The 19355-nt window shown below is 53.3% G+C and overlaps 1 protein-coding gene across 2 annotated transcripts; it reads right to left on the minus strand.

Annotated features, from left to right (window-relative positions):
* Window positions 1-33: 33 nt before the first annotated feature.
* On the minus strand, window positions 34-19239 carry FOXRED1 (FAD dependent oxidoreductase domain containing 1). 2 transcript variants are annotated; one of them, XM_044996827.1, is made up of 11 exons: window positions 19155-19239; window positions 15206-15426; window positions 13744-13854; window positions 12860-12978; window positions 10192-10286; window positions 8443-8544; window positions 6902-6975; window positions 5643-5803; window positions 4898-5027; window positions 3877-3981; window positions 34-3422 (listed from the first exon to the last, which is right to left on the minus strand). In XM_044996827.1, exons 2-11 carry the CDS (start codon window positions 15353-15355, stop codon window positions 3168-3170), a joined length of 1302 nt encoding a protein of 433 aa, XP_044852762.1. In that variant the 5' UTR covers window positions 15356-15426; window positions 19155-19239; the 3' UTR covers window positions 34-3167. The 2 variants fall into 2 exon arrangements, with proteins under 2 accessions (XP_044852762.1, XP_044852761.1); XM_044996826.1 differs by lacking the exon at window positions 19155-19239 and adding an exon at window positions 18843-19054.
* Window positions 19240-19355: the final 116 nt, after the last annotated feature.

Consider the following 19355-nt stretch of genomic DNA (forward strand, 5'->3'; position numbering starts at 1 on the left):
CCACAGCCACATCCTGCCACCATCACAGCCCCATGCTGCATAATCACTTTATTTCAGTACAAATCACAAGTGAGGCTCTGACACAAATCTCTGGTGTGCAAGTGGAGCTGCACAGAGGCAGCGCAGGCCTACAATGAGGTAGGTGGGGGGCACAGCCCTCCTGGGTCATCTGCCCCCACTCCCCTCCTAGAGGATTGCAGCACTGTTGGGATGGAACAGCAGCTGGGAGCTATTTCCCATTCTAAACTCCATCCCCCACCCTACTCACCCACTGTGGCCCCCAGGCATCACATTCCTCTTAGCCCGGCTCCCTGCAGAGTAAGGGTGGGCTCAAAGCTGTGGTAGAGTTCTAGATAGCAGCAGCCTGGCCCTGCTGGTTCCCAGCCCAAGGCAGGGGTGACCTCTGCCAGCAGTGGCCACTTCCCAGGGAACGCCCATCTCAAACCAGGCAGGGGTTGGCAGCAGCTCAGCTGACAGACAGCCCAAGCATCCAGCCCATGCTGTGCCAGTGACGGGAGTGTGTGTCTCACCAATCTGGGCCAGCTGTGATCTGTCACCTCGGGAATAGCTTTGATCTTCCTTCTCTGGGCTGTGCAGACCCCCCCCAACTGCAATTCTGTTCCTCTGAAATGGAGTCAAATAAAATGTGGTGGCTCCAGCATGGCATTGGGGAGCACGGATCACTGGATGCACAGAGGTGGGAGATCACTGTGCAGCTCCCCACCTCCCCCCTGGGACATGGACTCAGTGGTGAGGCTGCACCCAACCCTGGCCTGCCCCAGAAACACTCCAGGACCAGGTGTGGGAGGAAGGCTCAGCAAGGCAGGATCCAAGTGTGGCGGGGCTTAGGGTAGGGAGGATCTAGGTGTGGGTTGAGAGGGTTCTGTGTGGGGCACTCTGGGTGCAGGCACCTCAGTGGAAATCTGGGTGCCGGGGGTGGGTCAGGATGCACAGGGGCTGGTTGGGGGGTTCTGGGTGCAACCATAACAGGACTCTGCAGGGGTGGGGTCCAGGTGAAGGTGATTAGGACTCAGCAGGGGTAGTGGTTTGGATGTGGGGAGCTCAGTGAGGGGATCCAGATGCTGGGAGAGTGGGGCGGAGATCCAGCTTCAGGTTGTTGGAGCTCAGTAGGGTGGGGATCTGGGGCAGTTCAGGTGCAGGGGGAGTGGGGCTCGGGGTGGTGGTGGTGGTTCTGAGTGCAGGGGGTGGATGAGGCTCAGCCAGAGGGTCTGGGTATGAAGGGGTCTGGTTGCACGGGGGTTGGGCAGATGGGGGAGCAGCTCCCTGTGCAGTGATCCTCCCTCTGCAGCTGAGGAGCGATAAGTGAAGGAAGCGCAGGGGGTGGGGGGACAGTTTGCAGTTTCCTACAGCTGGGGGAAGGTCTGACACAGCACCGGATGCCGTGCTGGGGAAGAGGAAGTCCCATCCTCCCCCACCTAACAGCTGAGCCCAGCGCAGCGTAGGAGCCACCAGCCAGGTCTTCCCCAGTCCCTCCTGCTGCCCCATAGTGATTTACCTCTCTGCCGGCTGCCCTGGGCACCGAAAACATACTGCTCGGGAGAGTCACATGACCACTCTTGTGGCTTCCCTGTCAGAAAGTCATTTTTCTGCCGGGAAGCAAAGAAAGCTGTGGGAGACACGAATTCTGTACATGCCCAGTGGTGCAGAATGCCCCAGGAGTAATCCAGTCAGTATCTGGCTGAGGAACAGCACTATCCTCCGGCCTTGGCCAGTGCTCCATGTCCAACAGGAAGAATCCACGATTAGCGGTCCAGCTCCTTGCCGGGATTCATGAGTTTTTGCTCCTCTTGGCACCTTACAATCAAGGATCTCATAACATTTTGGGAATTTAATGCTCTGCCTCTCGGGGTGCTGCTGGGGCCTGCTCCCGAGGGCATTCAGGGGAGGATCGCTACAGACAATAACAAGACACTGGCTGTAAAAACACATGCTGTGGCAGGATGTTTGTTTTCCACCGCCACCAAGACCAGCAGTGCCAATGAACTTCCATTCCTATAGTGCCTTCAGTCCAAACGGCACCAAAGCATTTTGCAACCCCACGGGGGGGGGGGGGGGGAAGGGGGATTAAAATTCTACACACAGGGACCATTTTAAGTAATGTTGGAATGCAGCCACCTCTGGGGTGGAATGTGACATCCATATAACAGCATACAACAGTTTGGGATGGGAAGTGAAGAAAAGGGACACACACTGGAAGGGCTATGGAGGTAGGCAGAATGATTAGCCAAATTGGAATTTGACCAGAAAAAATGAGGCCTTGAAGAAACAGGAGGGTGGGATTAAGATAAAGCACTCTAAGAGCCATATGAACAGCCTCTAACATGGATGTTCTTAGTCTCCCAGCTGTTAAGGATTTCACTCTACATGCAGGAGTTGGAAGACAATAGGCTGTGGAACCAAATCGGTTAATTCCTGTTCCCAGGATGAGCAGAGTCTAGAAAAGAGCGAGTGCCTTTTGGAGAGTTAGACACAGGGGACAGGCGGATGTATCACAGGCTCTGATGGAGAGAGAGCCTATTTCTGCTATGGGAACAAGGAGTGAATGGCTCCGAGGGGTGAAGTGGGATATGGAGCCTTTCACCTCACATCAGCAGGCTGAATTTGGCCCATAGTAGCAGTAGCTGGACACAGCAATTATCTGAGATCTGTATATGGGTTGTGGGATACACAGAAGCTGTTAATCTCTGGGGCGGATGAGCCAGCACCAGAGACCTCGAGAGACGTCAGGGACACCAGGCAGGTAGAAAGGGCACACAGATGTGTTTGAGTACAGTCTGCTGCCAGCCCTGTGCTGCAACCTCCATCACCGAGCAGGGGCACGCGTTTTCTCCTGCAGCTAATGGGGTGATTGGGTCAACAGCTGGGAGGAGGGGAGAGGGGGATTCAGGAGTCAAACCCAACAGGAAGCGTTGCCCAGTGAGTAGAGCAGGGGCCTGGATTCTATTCCCAGCTCAGACACCAACATACAGCATGGCCCATGGCTAGTCGCTTCTCTCCGTACCTCAGTTTCCACATCAGAATCCTGAGCTAACAAGCAGGCTGTCAGGCTGCAGTGCTCCAAGATGCTCACGGGCGCGGACAGTGTGTTACGGATCTGGGGAGGAGAGGAGGTGGGACCCACCTGCTGGGTGGTTAGTTCCAAGCTCTCAGACAATGTTCCTCTCGAGGATCTGCTCCCCAGAGACGAACCTTTTGAAGGAGAACTTCTCCATGTCGATGGTCTTGAACTTGCCTTCCACAATGAGCTCGGCCACAGCCCTGCCCGCTGCCGGCGAATGCTGCAACCCGTGCCCGCTGAACCCCGTGATGAAGAACAGGTTCTCCACCAGCGGGTGTCGGCCCAGCACGGCGTTCTGGTCAAACGTGTTGTAGTCGTAGTAGCCAGCCCAGGCACTCTTCACCTGCCCAAAGAACACACACTCAGGGCCCTCCACCAGGAAACCCTCCTCACCCTGGCACTGACTCCCTGTGCTGGCAGCCAGAAATGAACAGACCAACCAAACTCACCTCTCACGCCTGAGGAGTGTCTCCTGGGGAGGGCTGCGTGAGGGGGAAGCTTGCTCTGCGTTGTTCTGAGGACAGAGGCCTCCCACCCCCAGGGCTGTCGCTTTAAAGCAGCTCCCCACTCTCCTCTCACCTGGCCCATCATCATCCCCACCCATCCTGATACCGCTGCAGGGATATGAGCTGCTGTAGCTCTGCCAGCACTGCCGTGCTACCCATCAGATCACATCAGCAAACCTTCCCCTTCCCCAGGGTTCTCCGAGCCAGGATGGGGAGAGGGAGGGAGAGACGTTCACGTCCTCATCCTCTTTTCTCAAGGTGAACAAGCACAGGGATGGGCAGGCCCATTACCTTCAGGGACTCAAACGCTGGCACCCGACGGGCCAGACAGGGCCAGATCTTCTCCTGGAAGAAATCATGATCGACCTCTAGGTCTCGGATGTCTGGCTCTTCCTCCTGGGGGTGGGACGAGAGCGAGGCTTTGTACCCCAAGCAGACAGCGACCCACGGCCCTGGTGCCAGAGCTCAGCAGGGAGCTACCTGTTAGCAGCCTGAGCTGGGAGAGGCTGTTCGAGAGCAGGCATTCAGGGGGCAGCTCAGACGGTAGCACTGTTTTGCATGGCAGCGTGATGGAGCTGCGCTTTGGTGCTTTAACAGCACAAGTGCTGGCTGTGGGCTTACAGAGCCCAATCTAGGGGAGCAGGTCACTGTCCGGGGACGCTGATGGGCGCGGGGGCTGGTTCCATTCTGCTCCTGTGAAGCTCCAGGGCTGAGAGCTCCCAAGGGACCAGAGGTGGGGGGTAACGGTACGCACTTGAGATTGGGATCCCGTAAGGATGGGGTGGATGCATCTGCTCCCGACGCTGGAGACAAGCCGCCAAGCCCCATGAAAAATTCCCCCACTCTAAAAGGGACCGATTATATGGGCTCAAGGGCCATGTCTGACAGCATAGGAGCACAGCAGCTCAGTCAGAGGGGGGGAGACTCGGATTTGCCAAAACCCGTTTTCATTACACGGTCTCCCTCCTGAGTCCTACACTGCGGCCTTTCCCTCCTAGGACAGAGTGCTCCCTGCAGGTCATCAACACTACTCCAATCAGCCAGAGAGGGTGCTGGCAAGCAATAAAAACACTCCATTGAACTGAACCCAGGTTGCCCGCTGCCGTGGGCGAGTCGTGGGGGTTTCGGGGAGGGGCACAGTGCATCACGGCTTGTCCTGACTGCGCCCGCGGTCTGAAGTCACTAAATCCAGTTCACCCATATCTATAAGGTTATCGCTCCCCTACTGCCCCCTCCCACCCCAGTTGCGGGGCTGTCACTCCCCCGCTGAGCCCTCCCCGCTCCCCCCTTTACAAGACCCCGACCAACTCACCTCTGCCGGGCTGAGGCTTCCCAAGTAGTTGCCTCCCAGGCCTTCCCGGCGGAAATAAACCCCTGTGGTGTCAACCAGCATGGGACAGTCCAGGCCGGGCCCATCGGGACAGTGCCACACAAAGATGTACCTGGGGGTAGTGGGGGTGGGGTCAATTGGCTAAGGGACTGAATGCCAAAGCCCCTCCTCTTCCCGGGGTTCAGCCAGAGCCCTGGCAGCCAGAGCAGACACAGGGAAGACGTTTCTGGAGGGTGTGAGCAGTTTGGGGCAGGGGCTGCCTTTTGATCAGCCTCCTGGAGAGCTCCAGGCACTATGCCAGCGCTTGCCCAAATCAGGCAATCAGAATCCAACCTCCCAGTCCTTCCCAATTTCCAGGGCTCCTGCTCGTCCACCTTCCCAGAGCAACAGAACCAAGCACAGGGTATTTCTCGCCGACCTACATTCCCCTAGCACAGCGCAGTCGCCCTGCGGGAACGCACCTCGTTTCACAGCTTAACCTAGTCACGGTAGTGCTGAAGTTTCACTTGGCCCAACCAGCTACGCTCCTCCCCAGACCACCCCCTTACGGGAGACACTGAAGCCCCCGGAAAAGGAATCAAACCTGAACGTGCCAATCAACGCCCACGCCTCACAGAGCCCGACCTCCCAGGGCGTCAGCCTGCAGAGCCCCCCTCAGATCCTGTGCCACCTCTCCCGCTCCAGGCTAGTTCTACCATTGGCCCACGCCAGGTCATTTAACCTGCACCTTTTCCTGGGCTCCACTGGCAGCTCGATCCCTTCTTGGGTGTCGGGTGGCCCGATCCCAACACTGGCCATCTCGGCCAGCTTCTGTGACCAGGGACCAGCTGCATTGACCACCAAGGCGCACTCCACCGGCTGGTACTCCAAACTGTTGGGCATTTGGACCTGGAAGGCCCAAGAGGGAGAGCAGTGAGCTTAACAGAGCCCCAAGAGCCCTGGGTGCCAGATGCCCCAGGAAGCCTTTCCAGGCAGCCTGCAGGCAGAGCAACAGGGCTACACTGGAGGGGGTGTCATGGAATAAAGAGGGGAACTGCCCCCCCGAATTACCCTGCACTGGAAACAGATGTTGGGGAGCCACTGCTTCATGGGGCAGAGCAAGAGAAGGAGGAGGGCAGGAGTGGCCGTGCATAGGGTGCTAGAGAGCAGGAAGCGGTGAGGAGAGACAAAGATGGTCTTTTGCTGTCCAGCCTCATGCTATAATCACGAGAACCCAGTTCTCTTCCTGGCTCCACCACTGACTCAGAACGTGGTCTTGGGTGAGTCCCGTCATCACTCTGTGCCTCACTTTCCCCATCCGTTAAAGTGAGATAATATTAGTGATTTACCTCACTGGGGGGAGGAGGGGGAGTGGGGAGAAAATGAAGCAAAGAGGGAGCATCACACAATGAGTCCATGGCAGAGGTGGGAGTAGAACCTGGAATCCCACCTCCTGTGGAGACCCACTGCCTAGGTTCTCAGACTAGGAGGTATTGCTGTGTTGGTACCCTGGCTCCCATGGACACATGGCCCCACACAAAGGAGAAGAAAGCTTTTTCAGTTATGGGGTGTGTGCGGATTTCAAGACCAGAAGGACCAGCTATTATCCAGTCTGACCTCCAGTGTAGCACAGGCCAGGGGATTCCGCCCAGCGACTTCTGCACCGGGCCCAAGTGACTTGCAGTTGAGCTACAGCGGAGCTTTTTGGAAGACAGACAGTCTCAGTTTGAAAAACTCCAAGTAATGGTGAACCCACCACGTCCCTCAAGGAGCTGTTCTAATGGCCAGTTACCCTCACTGTTAAACTATCCCCTGGTCGGGGTTCCCTGTACGACCCCAGCTCAGCCCCCTAGTGCGTATGTCTTAGGATAGCATCATTCAGTACATGAACTGATAGTTTTCTTCCACACAGATGGTCAGCAGGATCAAGCCCAAGACCCAGCACAGATCTCTCCTGTCTGAGCTACGACACTACCAGTAGGACCAGACCACGGGGGGATTACTTACGCGGACATGCTTAATACGGGAGAAGGTCAGCTCCCCTTCAGGCGTCATTACTTCTATGGAGGAGACGGTAAAGGCTGGGAAAGAGAAACAGAAAAAACATGCAGCAAACAGCAATTTGCTCACTCCCTTCAAATACCTCTGAGGATCTGGGTCGCTCTGCAGCAGGCACAACTGGGTAGTCGGCACAGCTTGTAAGTAACACACAAAGACGAGCTCTCCCATCACTGCTAGAGATTAGCCTACAGTCCCTTGGCTAGCACACAAGGCATATTCCAATAAGCCATTCAAACTAAAATCTCTAACAGCTGTTCATTTGTTTTCAGTACATTTCATGATCCCTGCTCTGTCTCTGTGTTCGCTCACTGATCCGTAACGTACAGCGATCGGTAACGGGCAGGCACACAGCTCACGAGGGAGTCACAGACACTAGACAGGTTACTGAGAAATTTAACTTGTGCTAAACCACCCAAGACCAAGGCTACATCAGAGATATTGTATGCTAGATGCTGTGTGCACTAAATATACTTAGCTTTCATACAGTGCTGGTCAGCCACAGATCTCAAAACGCTTTACAAAGGTAGGTAACTGTCCTTAGCCTCATGTTACAGACGGAGAAATAAAGACACAGAGATTAAGTGACTTGCCCAAAGTCACTTAGTGATACTGTGGCAGAGCTAGGAATAGACCTTATGCCCCCTGACTCCCAGCTCTGTCCTTATTCCATTAATCCCCATCTGCTCATTTACCCATTCCACAGTACTTCAGATACACAGCCATGGAATTTAACATCGAATTGCAGACATCAGAAATGGACTGTCCCATGTGGTACAGGCCTGCATTGTTCCTTACAGGAGATCCTCTCCAATGCTGCTGCTACTATAATTTGAAAAGAGCAGATGAGGAAAGTGACTAGAAAAAAGTTTGGCAGGTTTGTCTGTTTATTTTTTTAACTAAATGTTTGGCAGGTAAAAAGCCTTTGGTTCCAAGCCCTGAGCTCAGAGCTCTGTTTCTCCAGCGACAGCTGATGGAATCCCTGGTTTCCAAAGCAGGGCACAGAGTTACATTCCACGCACTGCTTTAGAATCTGTGACATCCCCACTAAGCGGCGACAGGGGAAACAGAACCCTGGACTCCAATCTGGGTCAACAAATGATATTAATTTTCCATTGTTTCTAAAATACATTTCCAGAATGGACACCTGCACATTTTTGTTTCCGATTCAAGGTCTTAAGTGGTTTTGGCAGCTATTTATTTCATTTTATCAGCTGTATTAATTTTCCCATCTTATTTTAAAGATAGCAGCACAGCAACACCTTGGACCAGCTGAGCAACCCTGAGTACTCTGCTAGATCAGTACCAAATCCCTAATGCTACTACTTGCAATCCTACATGCTCCTTGGAGGTCTCCCATCCAAGTAATAACCAGATCCAATTCTGCTTAGCTTAGAGAATCTCAGCACATGGTATTGTGACAACCCAGGGGGGGGAGGAGGTGCAGGGTGTCAATACTACTTCAGCTTCAGTGAGAGGGGCTCACTTACATGTCACTTCTCCGAAGCACTGATAGACACCCATGGACATTGCTTTTCTCCTGAAGGCATTGAGGAGGGACCAAGGATCAAACCAACCCTCATTTTCTAGGCCTAAAGAAAGAAGAAATGGACACATGGAAGAGCAGGCGTGAACGAAGCAACCATTCAACCACACAAGCTCCCGAAATGTAGGATGCCTGCAAAGCACAGCCCCAATTCTACAGATACTTGTGCTCACGCTTAACGCTATGCATGAAAGGTTCCACTGAAGTCAACAGAATTAGTCATAGAATATCAGGGTTGGAAGGGACCTCAGGAGGTCATCTAGTCCAACCCCCAAAGGTAAGCGTGTGCATAAATACCCGTGCGTTTAGCAGATGCACTATGCGGACAAGTATGTATTATTATCCCTATTTTATAGAGGAGCTGAGGTAGCTAGGCCAACTACGGTTTGTTGCTGCTTAAGGTATCGATTTTTTTCTTTAATATACAGGTATCATTCAGCAACAGACAAGAATTTAATGTATAGTTAAGTATCAGAGGGGTAGCCGTGTTAGTCTGGTTCTGTAAAAGCAGCAAAGAATCCTGTGGCACCTTATAGACTAACAGACGTTTTGCAGCATGAGCTTTCGTGGGTGAATACCCACTTCGTCGGATGAAGTGCATCCGACGAAGTGGGTATTCACCCACGAAAGCTCATGCTGCAAAACGTCTGTTAGTCTATAAGGTGCCACAGGATTCTTTGCTAATGTATAGTTACATAAAAGTCACACCAGTTTCCAGCAACAAGCACTTTAATGAAGGGTGAATTCCAACTTCCATTCTACCTCCATATTTGTTTTTCAGTCTTGTCAAACAAATTCTCATTGGTCTGACTGGTTCCATTTTTGATCTCATCCAAGAGATGAATTTGTTTGGAGAGTCTGAATGAGATCAGTCCTGTTTCTTCCAAGTCAAGCAGCCAGGAAGATAAAACACTTTCCCTACACATTCAAACTGAGGACTTTATGTTCAGATAACTCAAGTGGGTGAAGCTAGAAATTTTAAAAACTTGGCTCGATTTATAGACCTCAATGGGGAAGGGAAAACAATTCAAATTGGAAGGAAGTCAGTATGATAATTTTAGAGGCGTGAATGTGTAAAGTCGGCATCGCTACACACATGGATTTGAATTCTATTTCCCCACCCCAGTCTGATGCGGTGATGGTTAAGTGTGTTCTCCACAGATAGGTCAGAAAAAGTATTGCTGAGTTTCTCCCCTCTATTTCCCCGAGGAAAAAAACAGGGAAATTAAATACAAAAACCTAATATTAACGTACGGTTGAGAAATCAAGCACCCAAAAGTTACATTTACATGGCCATATTGTACATACATTCTTAATGGTATTCCCGTCTGCCTTGTTAAAAGAAAGCCCTCTTGTACTGTTGGTTTTATTATTAGAGGTGTGCCAGGAAACAGACAAGACACATAACAAGCTGGGTTAAATATTTATCAGAAACCTTAATTTTTGGCACTCTCTTACTTTGGACTTTGATTTTTTTAGCCCTAACGTGGCATTTAAGTGTGGTTTTGCACTTAATATCTAAGAGCAGGATTGGCCCTTGTAATGAAAGCTGGTCTTTTCGGCTCCTTCCAAAGTTTCAGAGACACCCGTTACATTTTCCTTTTCATTTCATTTCTCTAAGATTTAGAGAGACTGAAGTGCAAAGGGAGTTACAGTTCCCCATGGGGTGGGCAGGGGTCTAGCATTTAGATACCATAGGATGCCACAGCCACACCATCGGTATTTATCCATGGATACTTCTTCTTCAGTTGCGCTGGTGACAGAAGGGAGACCTCAGCTCCTTCGGCCCTGAAAAGACATTTAATATACATCAGAACATGCTGGTTTTAGTCCCAATACACCTATTGTTAGGAAACACGTGGGAGAAGATCTGGAGAGAATGGAGCATAACCACTAGGAGGGGGGAAAAAAAAAAAAAAAAAAGGAAACCCAGGACGTTTTCTGTGACTTGAAAGTTTCCTCACCCCACCCCACCCAGCAGTTCTGCTTCTCTCTCCCCAGATCTCCTCCCCATGCTAATGGTACAAGGCTCCTCATCCCTAAAGCCCTTCGTGTGCTAGGTCTCAGCTGGCTCAAGCCCATCTCTCTTCCTGCTCCTCTTCAGCTGGAGAGCCTCAGTGTGAAGGTCACAGGGGCTGGGGCATCTCAGTAGAAGGCCCCTGGCTACAGAAATCGCTATCCATAGACTCGGACTTTAAGGCCAGAAGGGACCATCGTGATCATCTAGTCTGACCTCCTGCACATTGCAGGCCACAGAATCTCGCCCACCCACCCACTCTTGTAATAGACCCCTCACCTCTGGCTGAGTTACTGAAGTCCTCAAGTCATGGTTTAAAGACTTCCAGTGACAGAGAATCCACCATTTACACTAGTTTAAACTAGCAAATGACCCGTGCCCCATGCTGGAAAGGAAGGAGAAAATCTCCCAGGGTCTCTGTCAATTTGACTTGGGGGAAAATTCCTTCCTGACCCCAAATATAGCAATCAGTCAGACCTCAGCTGTTTTGTGGTGTGCAGGAGGCCCTGGGGTGGGAGGGGGAGGAGCGAGGGCACGGCAGGCTCAGGGTAGGGGGAAGGAAGGGGTGAAGTGGGGGACAGGGCCTGTGGCAGAGCCAGGGGTTGAGCAGTGAGCACCCCCCCAGCACACTGGAAAGTTGGCGCCTGTAGCTCCAGCCCTGGAGTAAGTGCCTATACGTATTGCAAATATGCCCAATGGCTTGTGATGGGATGTTAGATGAGATGTGGGATCTGAGTTACTACAGAAAATTCTTTCACCAGCCAGACGCCCAGGAGTCTTGCCCACATGCTCAGGGTTTGGCTGGTTGCCGTATTTGGGGTTGGGAAGGAGTTTTCCTCCGGGGCGGATTGGCAGAGGCCTGGGGGGGAGGGTTCGCCTTCCTCTGCAGCGTGGGGCGTGGAAGATTCTCTGCACCTTGAAGTCTTTAAACCATGATTTGAGGACTTCAATGGCTCAGACACAGGTTTGATACAGGAGTGGGTGGGTGAGATTCTGTGGCCTGCATTGTGCAGGAGGTCAGACTAGATGATCATAATGGTCCCTTCTGACCTTAAAGTCTATGATTCTATGTGGGCAAGACCCACCAGCCAGACACCTGGGAAAGAATTTGCTGCAGTAACTTAGGGCAGGTCCATACTCACCGCGCGGGTCGACGCGGTGAGTTCGACTTCTCCGAGTTCGAACTATCGCGTCTAATCAAGACGCGATAGTTCGAACTCCCCGCGCGCTCCGGTCGACTCCGGAACTCCACCACCGCGAACGGCGGTGGCGGAGTCGACCTTGGAGCCGCGGAGTTCGACCCCGCCGTGTCTGGACGGGTAAGTCAGTCGAACTAGGGTACTTCGAGTTCAGCTACGCTATTCGCGTAGCTGAACTTGCATACCCTAGTTCGACCCCCCCACCCCTTAGTGTAGACCAGGCCTTAGAGGCCCCCCTGTCTCCACAATCTAGTGTCCCATCACCAGCCATTGGAGATATTTGCCGCTAGCAGTTGCAGATCGGCTACATGCCACTGCAGGCAGTCTCATCGTACCACCCCCTCCATAAACGTATCAGGGTCAAGCGTGAAACAAGTTCGGTTTTCTGCCCTCCCTGCTCCCCGTGGTTACCACTGGAAATGGCCAAATCCAGCTACCTTCAAAGGGCCAGGCAAGACCCACCTGTTCGCACAGGACTTGTGACCATCTCGGTTCATTGCCAGGGAGCGTAGAATGCCAGTGGGTCAGCACCTTGTGCGACCCAGGGCTGCTCAGTGCCAAGGGTCCAGGACCTCTAGTCAAATCTCACTCTGCGGGAGGGCTGGTGGGGAGTGGGGGCAGGAGGGGAGCTCAGGTGGGGCAAAGGGCTAATGAACAAGCCCCTCCCATCTAAAGATCTGGGCTCTAGCGGCTTTGGTCACATGGGAAAAGGAATAATTTAGTGGCCTCTCTTCCTGGCCTTTAGGGAAGCACCACTGGTTTTCCACCACCTCAGGAGAGGCTCGAGGCTGAGGTTAGCAGGGAGGGGTGGGCAGGCCAGGGTTGGGGTGCAGCAGCAAAGCTGGGTGAGGGGGGGCCCAGATCTCACAGATCATGGGAAAACCCCAAACTAGAACAGCAAGGGACAGTGATGGCAGCTGCCCCTGCATACAGATGCTGGAGGTTTCACCTCTGCAGAGCTGGAGGGAGTTCAAGACTTCTGAACTGGTGTGGCAATAAAGGCAGTAGCCCCAGTCCTCTGCCCCAGGAGCCCAAGCCTGGCTCTGCGTGGGCTGTTTGCTACAAGGTCGGCTGGCCAATATCAGCTGCTACAGCCACAGCCTTGCTTCCCAGCTCCCACTGTTTCACCCACCGAGGGGCTGTACCTCTGAATGCGCACGTTCTCCTCCAACTTGGCAGCTTCATCTTCCGAGGCCAGGAAGAGGTACCCCGAGGGGTTAAACTGAATATCTATGGGTGGCTCATTCAAAACCCCCAAATGCTCCTGGGGACAGAGAGCACCTGTCAACACTCCAGGCACTGGTCTGATTCAGGCAGACGCAGGGGGAGAAGGACCTGGGACCCATTCGAGAGACCATCACTGCATTATCTCCCCATAAAATGGAGGAGCTGCTCTGGTTTGGCAGCCCCCTCAGAGTGACCTGTCCTCCTCTGCTAGAGACATCCCTAGGAACCCCTCAGCTTTTCGCTCTGCCAGAGGGGTCGCTGACAAGCTGCATAGTTCCCCTCAGCCTCCCTAGCGACTGACAGCATCACTCACGCACATTTCCCAGCACGTGTCAGCTTGGGAGCAAAGACGAGACTCGAACCCAGGTCCTTTGCGTGGCCACGCAGAGTGTGGCCTGGTTACTGTTTGTTCAGTGCTTCAGCATGCAAAGAACAACAGAAAGCCCGAGGTATTACTGATCATTCTCTTCCAGAAGGGACAGAGGGTCTAATAGCAATCTGAGACACCGGTGTAAATCCAGAGCAACTCCAGATTTACACCAGCGAGCAGCAGACTCAGGCCCACAAGCAGGTACAATCAATGCAGCGATGAATACACTGTCACACACACGCGCGCGCAGCTAATTAATGAACCATACTACGCTCCACCTGCAGCCACAGTGACAAGGGGGTTCTGCATGCCTGTAGCTCCCCTAAGCCTCCTGATTCCAAACTCTCTCTAGCACGGAGCTTGCAGGCGTCGAGACCCCTGGAGAGTCAAGGCCCTAGCGCCTCCCTTCCATCCTTGGCCAGTGTGACGTACGTTGATCGTGCGCAGGAAGAACGCTGAGTAGAGGGACATCTGGATGTTTTCTGGCAAGGAGAACTGCTGCCGAATCCCTCCTGCAGAGAGCACCGTGGAGGCTCGCGAGTACTGTAGGGAAGCCAAAGGGGCAGGGGAAGGATGGCCAGGATGGCAGAGTTACCAGAACAGAAATGAGGCAGCAAGTTTTCAGTTCTTCCCTCTCACAGGCTCTAGTGAAAGGCCCAGGCCCAACAGCCCTGGAGACTGAACTCACCTATTCACAGGGAGAAGAGCCAGAAAAAGTAGCAGTGGCATAAGAATCCCCTGATGCTGCTCTACCAAGGAACCCTGGCAACTCCCTCAAGTGGGCAGAGGGGAGATCGGTTTCCATGGACCGTTCATTCCTGTGTTGGTCTCCTAAGACTATCAACAGGGTGACGTGGGCACTTGCCCTTTGGGAACCGGAGAGGCCACGAAACACCTTGCAGATGGCAACAACTTTTGGTCCCTTCCATCCTGGGCTGGAGTCCAACCACTGACCTTGAGTCTGCATCTCGCATTAGCAAGCCCTGTCCCCATATGCTGTCCCTAGCCCAGCATTTGCGGGGGGGTTAGCCTGCAGGCTAGGGAGACCCGAAAAGAGCAGGGATGCAGTTACCCCATCATGGGTGGCCAAATGGGTCATTAACGGGTAAAGAAATACGATGGTGAGGAACAAGGATGAACTCACAGATGCAAAGACAAATCATAAGATCGCAGGACTGAAAAGGACCTCCTGGGTCATCACATCTCATTCTTAAATTTATCAAACTCCAATGCAGAGAGAGCAGAGACCAACTGACCCACTGGTGTGTCCTGGCTCTGCCTAAGCAACGTCTTAAACATACAGGTGCTGATCTACTTTAACACCATGGAACATGGGAGTCCTTGATCAGAATAAACAGGCTGGAACACCGGAACCCCCTGCATGCTGGTCTCAGAGTCACTACTGGATCACCCAGCCCAACCCTGCTCTCTGCAGGGCCAGCCACTACATTGTTCCCCACCGACCCCTTCTCTAATCAGTCTCTGCAGCCTCCAGCCCTCCCAGGGGGAGCCCATTCCACTGCTCTGGCTGCTAAGAACCTCTCTCTCCCCATAATGCTCAGCCTAAGGTTTTCCTTGGGCCATTGCTCCTTGACTCCCCACATTAGTACTGTTACTCTGCAGCTCTGTATGGGCTCTGATTCTCCTCCCACACTGAGCTGGCTCTTTTCTGGACTAGTCCCAGTCAGCTCCTCTGGTGCAATTGGCCTCACCTTTTACGGATGCAAATCTTCCTTGTGGGGGAGGGAGATCTGGTGCAAGGAGAGAGAAAGTGGGGGTTGGGTCTGCAGTGTAGCCACAGCACTTGGAGTTCAGCTCAATTTCTAAACCCTTGCCTAAACCAGACTCCAGGATGCTGCATATTTTTGTAGCAGCCTCCTCAGAGGTAACTTACCGTTGGGTCCTTCTCAACCACGACCACTCGGAGCGTGTCTCTCTTGGGCTCTAGCGCCTTCAGCCAGTAGGCGACGGACCAGCCCATCACCCCTCCCCCCACGATGACCACATCGGCACGCTCAGGAGGGAGACCCTTTGTGATACGCATGGGGGTCCAATCACTGCCCGGGAGGGCTTCTTTTAACTTCTTGTAGAACTGCAATATGTTCTTCTCCAGGTCTGTAAGGAGAGACGGGACTGTTAGCTGGCTCGCCCTGTTCCAGCATGACAAATCCAGACAGCGGGAACAATCACCAGGCCAAACAGGGCTATGCAAGCGGCACGCAGGAAGAGTGGGGTGGTGCTAGGCGGAGGGGTAGCGCGTTTGCTGGGCAAGTTCAGTCAAGGCTCAAGAAACACTTCCCTATTCTATTTTCCATGAACCCTGTGGTAAGGTCATGAGATACCCCAGGCCCAGGCTCTAGTGAGATGCAGATAATGGCACATCTCCCTTCTCCACTGATACAGCCTCTGCCATCCCTAAGACATCCCGACACCGGGGGAGTTCTGCAGGTGGACGAAGAGTATATGGCTCTGGTTCAACTCACGAAAGTCACAAATGATGATTCTAGGAAGGGGAAAGACTGAAGTGCTCTAACCTCACCTACAACTGAGCCATCAGACCAGGCAGGTGGTGCAAAAAGCCTCAAGGTGCTGCCAGACCCTGACTAGCCCTGGACACAGAAATTGCCACAAGGGCAAGGAATTCTTCCTTCCTTCCTTGTGTGGCAGGAAACTGACTTCCCTGCTTTCAGATGAGGATTTAGCCACTGACATTCACAGCGCCTCCTGCGGGTTAGACGACTACACTTCAATCAATCTAGGGCTGAATTCAACTGACACATGGGTCAGCCTGCAACAGCGTCTCTCATTAACCAAGGCCAATTTGATTTAGTTGGGGATTGGTCCTGCTCTCAGCATGGGGTTGGACTAGATGATCTCCTGAGGTCCCTTCCAACCCTGATATTCTATGATTCTAATATAAACATGTCACACATGTGTATTGTACATTCCACTGGCTTCCAGTTTGGTCTAAAGGTCCTGATGCTAACCTCTAAAGCCCTTAATGGACTGGGATCATCCCAGCCTACAAGAAAGCTACACTCCACAGGAACTCTGCAACTGGAAAGACCCAGATTTAGACTATATGGTGCTGGGAGCAGAGCTGGCTCTGGCTCTCAGACCCAGTGGAATCCCAGTTACGGGACTCCTTGCTTCTTAGGCTCATTTCTCAGTCTGACAGACTTGATCAAAAAGGATCCTTACAGTGCAAATACAATACCACGCACCTCTCGGTCCAGTCTTCAATGGCTCACCAAAGGGCTTTCCCCACTTCCCTTTGGAAGGCCGGGGGAAATATTTACATTGACTTTTTTCTCTGTTAAGTGGATTCAGTGCAGGTGAAAGATGCTCAATTGACAGCCCTGGAAATCAACTTTTCTGTTCAGGTTCTGCAGGTGCAGCCTGGGCAGTATCAGTACAAGCACATTGCCCAGCCGCTACAGCCTCAGTCTTGCCATGGAGTGACCCCCTGGGGCCAAGAAATTACTCGAGTCCCAGCTCCTCATTCATTCCTTGGCTTCTCTGCTCAGACTGCCAACAAGGGAGACAACAGTGCCAAAGGTGGTGGTGGTTTTGGAAGAGTTTTTTGAGAACCTGCCTGAAACTCAAAAAAACCCAAACAAACAAAAAAAACCATCTTCTCTGTTATGTCATTTCCAAGTCATGCTGCAGTTACGATGTGTAGTTCAATTTCTCTGCTGCGTGGGACCCACACAGAGGTTAAGTTAACTTTGAAAGTGCATCAGAACAGCATATACTGAACCCATGGAAACAAGAGAATAAGTTCCAGTCTCCCCAGAGGCCAGTCACTTGTGCATCGTTCCGGGGTGCACTCTATAGGTTCCCCTTCTTGGCATGTGGGTTAGCGATCTAGATCGGCACATGGTCGTTCAATCCAGTTCCAATGCCAGCCCAGTGTTTAATGTCACTCTTTTCTTATCTCATGGGGCATCACACCCAAAGCTGACACTGGAGCCACTGATGTGACAGACTTGTTAACCTTTTGTAACCCCGATCAATGTCATGTAACTGAGCCCAGGAAATAGAGTTCAGTCTCTTTCCACCACCCCTGCGCATCACATATTCATTGCCACATAAAACATGGATCAAAGTTCACTACCACCACTGGACCCGCACTAGGTTGGAATCTGACCCCCGGGATTTATCTTTAAGAGCTGGATGAATCCCATTTCACAACCTAACTGTCTTTATAAACACGTACAATAATAATACCTAACTTTATATAGTGCAGTGGTTCCCAAACTTTTGTACTGGTGACCCCTTTCACATAGCAAGCCTCTGAGTGCGACTCCCCTTATAAATTAAAAACACTTTTTTATATACGTAACACTATTATTAATGCTGGAAGCAAAGCAGGGCTTGGGGTGGAGGCTGACAGCTTGCAATCCACCCCACCCCCCAAGGTAATAACCTCGTGACTCGCAACCCACAGTTTGAGAACCCCTGATATAGTGCTTTTCATCCACAGATCTCGAAGTGCTTTATAAAGGAAGTCAGTATCATTAGCCTTGTTTTACAGATAGGGAAACTGAGGTACAGATTTGACCAAGGTCACCCCGTAGGCCAATGGCAGAGCTAGGAAGTGCACCTCTCTCTTCTGAGTCCCAGTCCAGTGCCTTATCCACTACATGACTCTTAATGCTAAAATCCAGGGGCTGAATTACTCACTGGAGTGCCACCAATGAGATTGCTAGGATACCCCAGGGAGCAACTTGGCCCCAAGAGATGAAAGTTGTAAGGACAATATGAAAGGCGGGTTAATAGTGAACACATCCTATGTGATAAACTCTGACTAACACAGAGAGAGTCTAGGTTGCTTGGCTCCCAGCCGTATGCTTGAGCCATTATAGGAAGCCCCCCCCGCCCCCGGCTTCTTACAGCGCAATGAGGCCTTGAGGCAGGCTGGTTAAGGTTTCCAGCCCCTATGCAGCAAGTCTCTGGGTACAGCCCGCTGGTGCCCTCTCCATCCTTGACAAGGCAAAAGCAGTAGGGGCTCTGAGCAGGTGAGTTCACACCCCAGCCCCAGGCCACGCCCAGCTCCTGCTGGGGGTCTCCCGGACCAGGGAGCTGGGGCCATCCTGCGACAGCCAGGCAGCAGGATGTAACATCGCACTCCAATGCCATGGGAAGCCCGGACCCCCGGGTCCCAGCCCGAGGCCAGACTCCACCGGGCTCCCCTCCCCGAGCAAAGCCACCCACCTCCTTCCTGAGCCGAGCTCGGACCCCCCCCCCCACCAAGCAAAGCCCCGCACCTCCTTCCCTGGCCCTGAGACGAGCTCGGACCCCCCCCCGTCCCCGAGCCGAGCTCGGACCCCCCCCACCTCCTTCCCGGGCCCCGAGCTGAGCTCGGACCCCCCCCCCCCCTCCTTCCCGGGCCCCGAGCCGAGCTCGGACCCCCCCCCACCTCCTTCCCGGGCCCCAAGCCGAGCTCGGACCCCCCCGGTCCCTGAGCAAAGCCCCCCGTCTCCTTCCCGGGCCCCGAGCCGAGCTCGGACCCCCCCTCACCACCTCACCGGCGAAGATGTCCCGGCGCTGGGGGTGGCCGGTGCGCAGCCGGCGGGACGGCGGCGCGGAGCCCGCGGCGGGGTCCGGCAGGGGGCGGGCTCGGAGGAGCCCCAAGGCCCGGTGCAAGCGGCCAGCCCGAATCATGTCTGCCAGACAGGGCAACCCCGCACGCGGACCGCAGACAGGCACCGTGACCGTGACAACCAATGGCCTCCACCCACACTACGCCACCCCCCGGGCAAGCCTCCAATCCGCGCCCCCCATGTTGGCCTTTCCGCGTTGGACCACGCCCACGAATAGGACTGACTAGAGAGGCTTACCATAAGGGACCAATCAATGCCGCCAATGCCGCCTCCACGCAGCGCGCGCGGATAGGCCCCTCTGAGCTTCTAGGTCGTACGCATGCGTAGAACGGACCAATCGCGGTCCCGCGCTCGGTTCTCCCCTAACGCTAGTAGGAATAGGACAGGACGGTCACTAGATCCCGCCCCCAACACGAAACGGACCAATCACCTTCTCCT

Source organism: Mauremys mutica, chromosome 22 (assembly GCF_020497125.1).
Source record: "Mauremys mutica isolate MM-2020 ecotype Southern chromosome 22, ASM2049712v1, whole genome shotgun sequence".
NCBI lineage: Eukaryota > Metazoa > Chordata > Testudines > Geoemydidae > Mauremys > Mauremys mutica.

Coding starts and splice junctions, on each gene's coding strand:
- FOXRED1 (XM_044996826.1), bottom strand. CDS start 18,978: ATGATTCGGGCTGGCCGCTTGCACCGGGCCTTGGGGCTCCTCCGAGCC. Junction 13,855..15,205: donor TGGTTGAGAAGGACCCAACG/GTAAGTTACCTC, acceptor GCTTCCCTACAG/TACTCGCGAGCCTCCACGGT. Junction 6,976..8,442: donor GTGCTTCGGAGAAGTGACAT/GTAAGTGAGCCC, acceptor TCTCTTTCCCAG/CCTTTACCGTCTCCTCCATA.